Source organism: Geotrypetes seraphini, chromosome 2 (genome assembly GCF_902459505.1).
Source record: "Geotrypetes seraphini chromosome 2, aGeoSer1.1, whole genome shotgun sequence".
Taxonomy (NCBI): domain Eukaryota; kingdom Metazoa; phylum Chordata; class Amphibia; order Gymnophiona; family Dermophiidae; genus Geotrypetes; species Geotrypetes seraphini.
In genome coordinates, this window is record NC_047085.1 from 39,701,284 (window position 1) to 39,712,249 (window position 10,966).

The following is a 10,966-nucleotide window of genomic DNA, read 5'->3' on the forward strand; positions in this document are numbered from 1 at the left end:
CCCGGCCACACCTCTTTTGAGTTGCCCAATTTAGGCAGCCATTGTTACAGAATAGCATGTAGTGAGCTTGGCACCCAAATCATAAATCGGTGCCAATTGTTTTGTTAAGTCTGATATCTCTGTTGAAACCTGTCTACCTTGGGAGGCCCTGCTGGTAGTGAAACTACCGACGGCATAGCTTCACAGAAGCTTGCAAGCCCCAGTGGCATGACAAGCCCATGTACCATAACAGGTTTCAGTGGAGATGTCAAACAATGTACCACTCATCTGGACAGCAGCAGATGGGAACTGTTGAGAGGCGGATGATTGTGTTCGATGTGACATTGAATTTATACTGCGAAGAAAAGCCCAGCAATCTACTTCTGTATTGTGCCACAAAAACTTGATATTATCAAGTCACTAGGACTCAAATGCAAAGACTCAAATGCGAATCGATGGCACCTAAGTGTTTGTTATGTCCAGTAAGTCATTTGAGCCCATTTACTCATTTCAGGCACCAATCTGGAATCTACTGTATTTTTCGCTCCATAAGACGCACCTGACCATAAGACACATTCTAGATTTAAAGGAGCAAAACAAAAGAAAAAAAAATTCTTAACCAAATTCTCTCTGCCAGGTTCTGTACCCTGTCCCCCCTCTGTGTAGTCCCAACCAACTAACAATTTTTTTTTTTACACACCCCCTACCTTTTTTAATCCTCCCCCAGTACCTTTCATTTGTATTTATACCTGCCTATTAAAACGTTTCTAGACAGTTGACAAACACTAACCTTCACTAACTGGTGAGGCCTGACTTTAGTACAGGAAGATGGGGTCGGAACATACAGCGAGTGATTTCCTTCACTCGCCAGCGCTCCAGCTGCCCTCTATCTCCCCTGCTAAAAACCGTATTCGCGGTTTTTCAACATTCGCAGGGGTTCCTGGAACAGAATATCGGGGGGTGGGAGTACTGTATTCTATAAAAAAGGGAAAATAAGCACCTGTTTTCCTATGTAGTAGAAAATACTCCTACCATGAGCCCTCCATCTGCCTAGCTCTAAATGTCCCAAAACTACCAGAAATGCTTAAACTCTCATCCCTTAATGACACCAACCAAAAAAAGCTAGAAAATACATTCATCCATGGCATAGAGTAGCAAATACCCCACTGCCTAACATATGTGAAGAGTCCAAAGTCAGAGAGAAACATTAAGAAACAAGTTTATTAAAACTTTCAACAACCTGAACTTCATTTAGGTTTTCCATACACATATACATACAAATATTTATGTCTGACATAGTGTTTGTTTTCCTGCAGTCATCTGTTATATACAGGATTTTAAAGTTTACAAACGTATCACAGATACAAAAATATCAAACAACCGTGAGGTGTTTTAGTGCAAGAAAGGTTATGGGCCCTCCAGGCCTCACGATTCTTTCCAATAGCGTTACTATTGCCAAAAATTCACATTTAGAAACTGCTCTTCGGCACCTCTTATTAGAAAATATTACATCCGCGTGGAAAATAAAAGTTCTATGTACAGAAAAAAAAAAAAAATTAGAACGAAACACAGTACAATGTATCCATGGCATGTTCACAATGTGTGGTAGTAGCTTGCTAAGGCTTGGCCTTTTCAAAAAGCATTGTTACGATGCAGGATGTCAAAAAAAATTTACCCGTTTAATAAAACGTTATTTCTTTTGAGAAAAAAAAGAAGTCAAAAAAGCTGACCCTGACACTTGGTATTCTTCATGCCACATTGAAAACCAACTCAGTTAGGTAGGTCACCATAAAGCCCAGCGTAAGGGGTATGGTTTGAACTATGCCCCTCCCACTCCTCTCACAGATCTAGAAGGGACTTGAACAAGAATTGGCAAGAAAATCTATAGCTTACGAGTGTCCCTGAGTTAGGGTTCAATTTTCCTAACAAACTGAATTTTGAAAGAGGGCTAATTTGCAGGGTTTTAGTATATAACTCTCTGCCCCAGGGAGAAGTTCTTAGCTGAACCTAATCACAAGTGGCTATTTGAAGCTTGGAGTCTTCATGAAAAAAAACACCCACAGCTCCTTGTTTGTATATATATAGAACCACCCTTATCTTCTCTCGCCAGATGAATGTGTTCCACCTCCAAGAAAGAAAGTTTTTTTTTTTTTTTTTTCAGTGGGATAAGTTGTTAACACAGTTCACTGTTATGGGCACGAAGCGTTTATAAACTAAAATCAAGCTTTACTCAGCCAGAATGCTTGCCCACCTGACATGAAGATAAAGAAATATCAGGGAAAAGGAAACCTTCTGTAAAAATGAAGTGTGAGCATACAGGAAGGATCAGCAAAAGAAAGAAACAACGTCCTCAGTCTCTATATACTGATCTGGAACAATCTGATCAGGGGCTCCTCCACCCATGTCACGATCAGAATAGCCGGGCTCTGAAACTGCTTCAAACCAAGGGTGCAGTAAAATTTCAGAGGCATTAAGTCTCTCACAGGGTTCCCGTCTTAGAAGGCTACGAATCAGGCATCGGGCTTTCGGGGATACGTGGTCCGGCATACAGAACTGTCCACGGCGGATTTTAGAGAAAAGCGCACTAGGGTCCGAGTCATGGAATGGATAGCGTCCCACAAGCAGGGTGTACAGCATCACCCCTAAACTCCAGACATCTGCCAGCTTGCCAGAGTAGGTTCCTGTTGTGTTCAAGATCTCTGGGCTGACGTACGCTGGGCAGCCATGCTTATCCGATAGGCCATCATCCTCACCTTTGATTATATGACTATCTTCCAGGCTTTCCAGTCTCAACCGAGTCCTGAAAAAAAAAAAAAAAGCATAAAATTTACCACTGCTGAAAGAGTTTTGGGCACTCTTAAGTGGTTTACAAGTGGACATGCTCATTTTACTAAAAGGAAAAAAAATAAAAATCCCCAGATGTAAAAGTGATGCAAATCCAGAGCTGCCAAGCTGGTTAGGATCCACAAAGTCAACCTTGGTTGATCCTACTTAAAAAAAGAAACAAATCCCAAAAGTAGTAAAGTACTTGCAACACTGATTTCAATATAGAATCAGGTACTGCATGTTCCCCACCACCACAAAATAAACAAACAAGCCCACAAATCAAGGATATTAGAAATAAAGGACTGGCCTGGAGTTGTCCTCCTGGGACTGGGTAACTTGGCAGCTATGGAGTTTCCCTGAAGGATTTTAAATAAAAGGTTCCTAATCCAGTCCAGTTTTTCAGAATACCCACAGTGAATATACATGAGATTTGCATGTACTAGCTCCATTGTATACAACTCTCTCATGCATATTCATTGCAGATATTCTGAAAACTGGACTAGCTAGGTATGTCCTCATGACTGAGAGCTGCTTCAAGCTACCATTAAAAGCAACAATATTCCTAGTCATGGGCTTCCTCCCCCACCCCTCCCCACACTTGCATCCATTACATCTTGGGCATTGAGAGTTCAATAGTTATTGAAGCCAAGATGCCCTGTTCTCTCTGTCAGGGAAGGGGGGCAGAGAGAGCAGGTTTTTAAATTAATTTTGCCTTGTTTTTCTGTTTTATTATTTTAGGTGCAGTGCCAACTTAAAGACTCCTTTAAAAAACAGTGTTGCAACTCTTTCATCACAAGCACCAAAAAGTGCAGTAAGGACAAGCCAGGGATCCTCCCACCATTTTAGAGCAAGTCTTTACAAACAGCTGCACTCGCTCTCACTGAAGGAAAACCATTTATTGCCATTTCCCGCAGGAAAGAGCATAATAGCCTTACTGGGTCAGACCAATGGTCCATCAAGCCCAGTAGCCTCTCACAGTGGCCAATCCAGGTAACTAGTACCTGGCCAAAAACCAAGGAGTAGCAACATTCCATACAGAATCTCACAAAATAGAAAGATTCCGGAATCCCAGAGATTAACAAGATTCTAGAATCCGGAATCCCAGAGAGTAGCAAGATTCTAGAATCCCAAACAGCAGCAACATTCCATGCTACCGATCCAGGGCAAACAGTGACTTCCTCCATGTCTCTCTGAATAACAAACTATGGGCTTTTCCTCCAAGAAATTCTCCAAACCTTTCTTAAAATCAGCTACGCTATCCGCTCTTAGCGCAACCTCTAGCAATGCTTTCAAGAGCTTAACTATTCTCTGAGGGAAATTTTTTTTCCTCCTATTGGTACTGTATGTTAGCATAACATTTATTTAGGGGAAAAAAAAAAATACCAAGAAATATCTATACTAGCTAGGAAAAAGTATATACAGCTTCTGGACACACTGGGTAAGATGTGGCTTTTTACCATTAAATAAAAACAAAAAACACTAAACTAAGCCTATTCACAACATAAAGTGTTAAGTTTTTGATTCATTCACATTTTCTACTGCTAGTTTTTCCTGCTGGGGAGGAAGGATGACTGTTAAGTCAAAAGACCCCCATGACTAAAACCAGCCAGCTAACCTAAGACATGAGGCCCCTGGCTTGGAGGGTTTCTGTTCTGCATTATAGCACAGAAATCTCCAAGAACAAATTGCACTGTGTCCTTGGTTTGACCTGCCCTTGTCCTGTAGAATACTCTGCGGTTCTGTAAATGGAAAATATGAGTCAAATTCCCATTACCCTACTGTCTGGCAAGGCCATAGCACCAAGCGCACCTGTAAGTGTAATACACAGGGCCTCAGCTAAGAGTTGCTCAATCCTCTACTTGCTTAAGTCCCATACGCATGTTGTCAGCTTTGTAATACTGCTTATAAAAACACACTGGCAAAGCCAGCTCATAACATAAGATATTTCGAAAAACGGATTTTACCTTAATAAAGAAAGAGACCTGTAATAAAGTTTCAACATGTCTCTATTGTTAGCCAGAAAACTGGTTTCTATATTTTCACCTCACTTTAAGCAGATCTAGGCTTATCCAGTTCATTTCCTCATGGGCCCGTTCAAACTATTTCTCAACCCAACAGAGCAAGGAACAGAGCAGATCCTTTTAGAAGGGGGATAAGAATGTATTTTCAAAAACAATTAGCCTCAAAATTTGAAAAGCTTACAAAACATCAGAATGCCAATATTTTTTCTACAACAAAGTTCAGCTTGCTCTCATGCAGAGAGTCTGACCTCGGTCCCGGGGAAAATGGTGGAAGCACTGATAAAAGAAAACATCGATGAACATTTTTAAAGAAACAAACTTCTGATAACCAGCCAACATGGTTTCTGCAAGGGGAGATCGTGTCTAATGAACTTATTGCACTTCTTTAAAGGAATTAAATGGATGGACAGAGGAGAGACCCCATAGACATCATATATCTAGATTTCCAAAAAGCCTTTGACAAGGTGCCCCATAAACGCCTACTCCGGAAACTGAAGAACCATGGGGTGGAAGGAGACGTACATAGATGGATCAGAAACTGGTTGGCAGGTAGGAAACAGAGGGTAGGAGTGAAGGGCCACTACTCTGACTGAAGGAGGGTCACGAGTGGGGTCCCGCAGGGCTTGGTGCTCAGGCCGCTGCTATTTAATATATTCATAAATGATCTAGAAACAGGGACGAAGTGTGAGATAAAAGTTGGGGATGACACCAAACTTTTTAGTGGAGCTCTGACTAAAAAGGACTGCAAAGAATTGCAAAGGGACTTGAACAAACTAGGGGAATGGGCGACGAGATGGCAGATGAAGTTCAACGTTGAGAAATGTAAAGTATTACATGTGGGAAACAGAAACCCGAGGCACAACTATACGATGGGAGGGATGTTATTAAATGAGAGTACCCAAAAAAGGGACTTAGGGGTAATGGTGGACATGACAATGAAGCAGACAGCACAGTGCACAGCGGCCGCTAAGAAGGCAAATAGAATGCTAGGCATAATCAAGAAGGGTATTACAACCAGAATGAAAGAAGTTATCCTGCCGTTGTATCGGGCGATGGTGCGTCCGCATCTGGAGTACTGTGTCCAATACTGGTTGACGTATCTTAAGGATATGGCGATACTCAAGAGGGTTCAGAAAAGAGCGACATGTCTGATAAAAGGTATGGAAAACCTTTCATACGCTGAGAGATTGGAAAAACTGGGACTCTTTTCCCTGGAGAAGACGAGACTTAAGAGGGGATATGATAGAGACTTACAAGATCATGAAGGGCATAGAGAGAGTAGAGACGGACAGATTCTTCAAACTTTCAACAAATAAAAGAACAAGAGGGCATTTGGAAAAGTTGAAAGGGGACAGATTCAAAACGAATGCTAGGAAGTTCTTCTTTATCCAACGTGTGGTGGACACCTGAATGCGCTTCCAGAGAGCATAATAGGGCAGAGTACAGTACTGGGGTTCAAGAAAGGATTGGACAATTTCCTACTGGAAAAAGGGATAGAGGGGTATAGATAAGAGGATTACTGCACAGGCTCTGGACCTGTTGGGCCGCCGCGTTGAGCGGACTGCTGGGCACGATGGATCTCAGGTCCAACCCAGCGGAGGCATGCTTATGTTCCTATGTTGACTCAAGACATTTTTTTTTCCATAAAACCACCAAGACTCAGCATAATCTGAACACTGTTATAAGGAAAAATTCTATTCAGACAGGCCTCAATTTAGGTACACCTAAACACATCATTGCACTCCACTCCAGCAAGCCCTGGTTTTCCGAGTATTTGGCAGGCCTCAATAAGAATTGCCTCCTTCCCCCACAAGAGAGGGTTGAAAATCCAAGGGCTGTTCCATCCCTGAAGCCAGGTGGCCATCCAGCTCCTCATTAAAGACTAGAAAACACACACACCTGTTTTGCAACCAGCATCTCAAATGGGGGGGGTCAAGTGGCAGAAAATTAATATCTACCCACATTCAATCATACGCCATCTAATTCAAAGATAAGAAGCGCGACACCAGAAGACCAAAAGGAAGGAGAAACTTTTCAGACATGTCTTCCTTAAATCAGCACTGGGGTCTGGCCTAGTGATTAAAGCTGCACAGTCTCAGCACTGAGGTTGTGGGGTCAATCCCAGCTTGTGACTCTAGGCAAGTAACAATCCCTCCACTGCCCCACGTACCAGTTAGACTGAGCCTACTGGGACGTATAGGGAAAACACTTAAGAGTACCCGATTACTATACAATCCATTGTAAACTGCTTTGGTGAATCTCTTCATGAAAAAAATGGTTAATAAATCCAAATAAATATTGATTCTCTCATTAGATCAATTATTTAAAACAAAAAAAGGGGTGACCCAAGTCCTATCCCTACAACAGCTAACATGGAAAAAAAGCCCATCACAAATCAGAATATAGCCCCACCTCCAGCAAAAATAAATGCCAGCTGTCAAAGCTATTGTACATCAGTGAACATACCAGGCAAAGTTAACTGGAAAAATAAATATTTTACAAACTGGGGAGGAGGGGGGGAGGGGAAGAATTGGACTGTTACAAAAACACACTGCAGTAAAATGCAACACAGGCCATTTTAGAGAAGATTTATCCTCAAACCAGACTGCTCTAGGGACATTTTTTTTTGCCAAATTGTTGCACTAGTAAACACCACACACAGTACGGTCCAAGCAGCATGGTACTCGTGGGTCTACGGGGATGAGAATAAGGCCTTACCTTTCTTTGTCGGAGAAGACAAATTTTCTTAGTTTGAGGTCCCCCAGCACAATGCCCGACTGGTGGCAATGAGCAACAGCCAAGACGATCTGCTTGAAGAGCCTAGCTGCCTCCACTTCTCCCAGCCGCTTGCAGCACCTGACATAAGAGTGCATGTCTCCAAAATCCTTCGGAAAGAAGACATAAGCTATGCTCTCTCCAAGGAGGACTTCAACGATACCCGTGATGTTTCTGTGCCAAGGTAGCTGAATGTAAGGGCGTATTTTGTCCAAGTAGTGCTTTATAGGGAACACCTGTGGAAAGCCAAAGAAGAGGTGGTGTTACAGCATCATTCCAACTTCTAAAGAAATTATGATCTTTAAACAAAGATACCTATGCTCTAGAAAGGCAACCCCCCCCCCCCCCCCCCCCCGAACACTGCACACAAAGCCAACTACAAAAAAGTGGAACCATCACCAAAACATATCTGCAACAGTCATAAGGGTAAGTACCCTGGAGAAGTTTAAACTTCTGTGGTAATATTTAGACTCTATGATCATTATTATTTTAATTGTTATGACAAGCAACTCTATTTGCAGCTTCTGAGCAACAATTGCAAGCAAAGGATTCCTAAGAGATGAGGGAGGCTTCACCTAAAATCGGACACAGTGAAAGCTCTACCTCCTTTCTGGCCAAGCACTTGGGGGGTGGGCGAGGTCTCAAAAAGACCAGGCTGCGCCTAGGCTACGGCCTTGTCTTAAAAGGTTACAAATGAAAGTTTGTTTTAGCCCAACAGCAGGTGGCAGCAGCAGCAACGTCGGGGAGGAGAACCAAAGTGTCAAATTCATTCACGTCCACGATTACGCACTTCAGGTGGTTTCCAGCTTTCCATTCTATCCCGAGACACACGAGCTCTAGCGACGCAGGGCCAGAGCTCCAGCACCCGGAAAGCAAAGGCAATCGGGTATGCCCAAAATGGGTCTTTTAGGTGTTGGCTCGGACACTATATCCTAGCGCCCCCACCCCCCCCCCCCCACGCGTTTCGAGCTTGCTGAAGTGAAGGGCGATCACTTTGACACGGGATACACAGTTTGGTCCAGGTTATTTTAGCAAATGATTCCGGGCAGGGCTAAAGTCTAGCCCTGAAGCAGTTTCCCCGCTAGTTTGGTGGAACAAAGAGTATAAAGGCAGGTGGGGAGACACATGGAGTCACCCCTAATATTGACCCAAGTCCCTGGTTTGTGTCTAGGGAGTAAGTGTGAGGCACTCCCCAAAAGTTCTAAAATATTGCCCCCCCCCCCCATAGCACAAGATCTTTTAATACGGCCCGGGCTGTGTAAGCGACTCCCCGGGCTGCCGTGTAAACTTATCGCAGAATGTTTAATCACTTTTTCACTTTGCGCGTCACGGTCGCTATGCGCCCTAATCAGAGTGGGGAGGGGGGGGATAGGGGGCATTCCAGAGACCTCCTGCTCCAGATCACATACTGCCCCCCCCCCCAAAAAAAAAAAATGTCAGCTAAGCAAAGCTTATCCAAGCTCCCTCCTTTCCACTCCATTCGGGGGAGGGGGCTGCTGGCTGCCTACAGCCCACCCAAACAGATCAAAAGAAATCGCCCCTCCCCTCCCCTCCCCTCCCCCCCACCGTCTTGCAGAAAGCTTTGCATGCGTTTTATTTGCACGTTCTAATGAGGCGTCTAAGGGGAGCAGACCTTACCTTGCACTGCAGCTCTTCTCCCGTGTGCACGTTCACGGCCGCGGCCCCGGACGGCAGCAGCAGGTAGGCGCCGATGCAGGCGGCGCCCTGGCTGCGACTCGGCGGCGGAGGGCTGAGCGGGGCGGGCGGCTGCGGGGAGCCCAGGTAGCCGCCGCCGTGGTGGTCCGCCGCCGCCGGCGCCTCGCTCAGCCGCGGGCACTTGGGTAGCGGCTCGTCGCTCTCCAGGCGCTTGGGGCGCGCGCGGCAGCGGGCCAGGCGGTGGCCGTCCCGGCGCACGTTCAGACTCATGGGGCAACTCGGGCGCCGGACGGGGGGGGCGACCTCGGCATCCGCCGGAGCAGCTCGAGCAGGAGGCAAGGGGGGGGGGGCGGCCGTCCAAACCACCACCAATAGACGAAACTTTCCGCTCTTCGGTAACTCGGTAAAGTTCCCACCAGGAGACGCGTCGTTGCAAAGAGTTATTAAATCCCGCTCCGCTGCAGCTGCTAAATCCAGAGGGGGGAGGGCGCGAGCCAAGCGCCTGAGCGGAAGCTCTCGAGCCGGGCTGGCGCTACAGCGTTCGCAGTCACCACCTCGGCAGTTCCCTGGCACCGTCTGGCCCCGGCTCCCAAGCGCAGCCCGGCTCAACCCCTCGTCTGACTCAGCTCCTGCCTATATAGGAGCGGTGCCTCCGCCCCCCTCGCACTGACGGCGGCTGCAAGGACACCGGAGCCCAGCCAGGGGGACCCAAAGCGTCGACCAGAGGCTAAGAGCGACGCACCGTTGCTCAGCCCGTTACCGGCTTTTGTTTCTCGCGCACGTGCGCGCATCTTTTGAGGCGGCCCGAGGAGGGGGGCGGGGCTGCGATCCTCGAGCTCTCGGGGAACAATGGAGAGCGGAGCGCGTGCTCAGTGCACGCCCCCCTCCTCCCTCCCCCCACCTTGCTCTTCCCAGCGCGCGGACCTTGACGAAGCGAAATAAAGCGGGACCGGTGGCGGCTTTGTCCGAGCAGCAAGAAAAGACAGGCCGCGATAAGAGCGGCTACCCCCTCCCCCCCAATTATATCAAGGCTAGGCAGTCGCCTAGGGCAGCTGCAGTGAAAAGAGGGCCTGCCAGTCACACAGATTCAAAGAACCGTCAGTATAGACTTTTTTTTCTGCAGGAAAGGGCGCTCAGTTTTCAAATAGCCCATTTATTTTAAAAGCGCGCTGTCTTGGGAGGGAGAGTCAGATTAGGACCTGAAGGATAACCGAGGACGAGGTTGTGTCGTACTCTTCCACCAGCTAAGCTGCAAGGAATAATGTAATGAAGAAACCAGTTGCAGGCTTTGTGGCCTTTATTCATTTATTTTAAGGCTGCTTTCTTACAACAAGGATACTTAGAAGATTGCCTCAAGCCAGGCATTTAATTTCTCTTTTTTTTGTGTGCACTGATAACGCACGTGGGTGAAAAGTACCAGCTTTGGAGAATGCAGGTTTTATCTGTTTTCTAAGAAAAGGCCATGGGAGGTTTATGTATACAAGGAGGCACACATTTATACTAAAGGAAGTGGGTTTCATTCTTTCTGCATACAAAATCATATAAGGTTATTGTTGGGGGGGGGGCCTTTATAAATTTAGCCTATTCCATTCCCGCTACTTCGCTGGGCTTACAAACTCCTTTTCCAAAGGGAAAGTGTGTTGTACCTACAGTAACTCTTTGAAAAGTTAGCTGGCACACACAATGCAAATCCCAAACTACCCACACCC

The 10,966-nt window shown here is 45.9% G+C and overlaps 1 protein-coding gene across 1 annotated transcript; it reads right to left on the reverse strand.

Moving 5' to 3' along the window:
- Positions 1-1,173: 1,173 nt before the first annotated feature.
- TRIB1 (tribbles pseudokinase 1) lies at positions 1,174-10,038 on the reverse strand. The gene is made up of 3 exons (XM_033933845.1): positions 9,240-10,038; positions 7,545-7,837; positions 1,174-2,779 (listed from the first exon to the last, which is right to left on the reverse strand). Exons 1-3 carry the CDS (start codon positions 9,525-9,527, stop codon positions 2,305-2,307), a joined length of 1,056 nt encoding a protein of 351 aa, XP_033789736.1. The 5' UTR covers positions 9,528-10,038; the 3' UTR covers positions 1,174-2,304.
- Between the last annotated feature and the right edge of the window lie 928 nt (positions 10,039-10,966).

Coding starts and splice junctions, on each gene's coding strand:
- TRIB1 (XM_033933845.1), bottom strand. CDS start 9,527: ATGAGTCTGAACGTGCGCCGGGACGGCCACCGCCTGGCCCGCTGCCGC. Junction 7,838..9,239: donor GAGAAGAGCTGCAGTGCAAG/GTAAGGTCTGCT, acceptor GGCTTTCCACAG/GTGTTCCCTATAAAGCACTA. Junction 2,780..7,544: donor GTCTTCTCCGACAAAGAAAG/GTAAGGCCTTAT, acceptor TTTTTTTTTCAG/GACTCGGTTGAGACTGGAAA.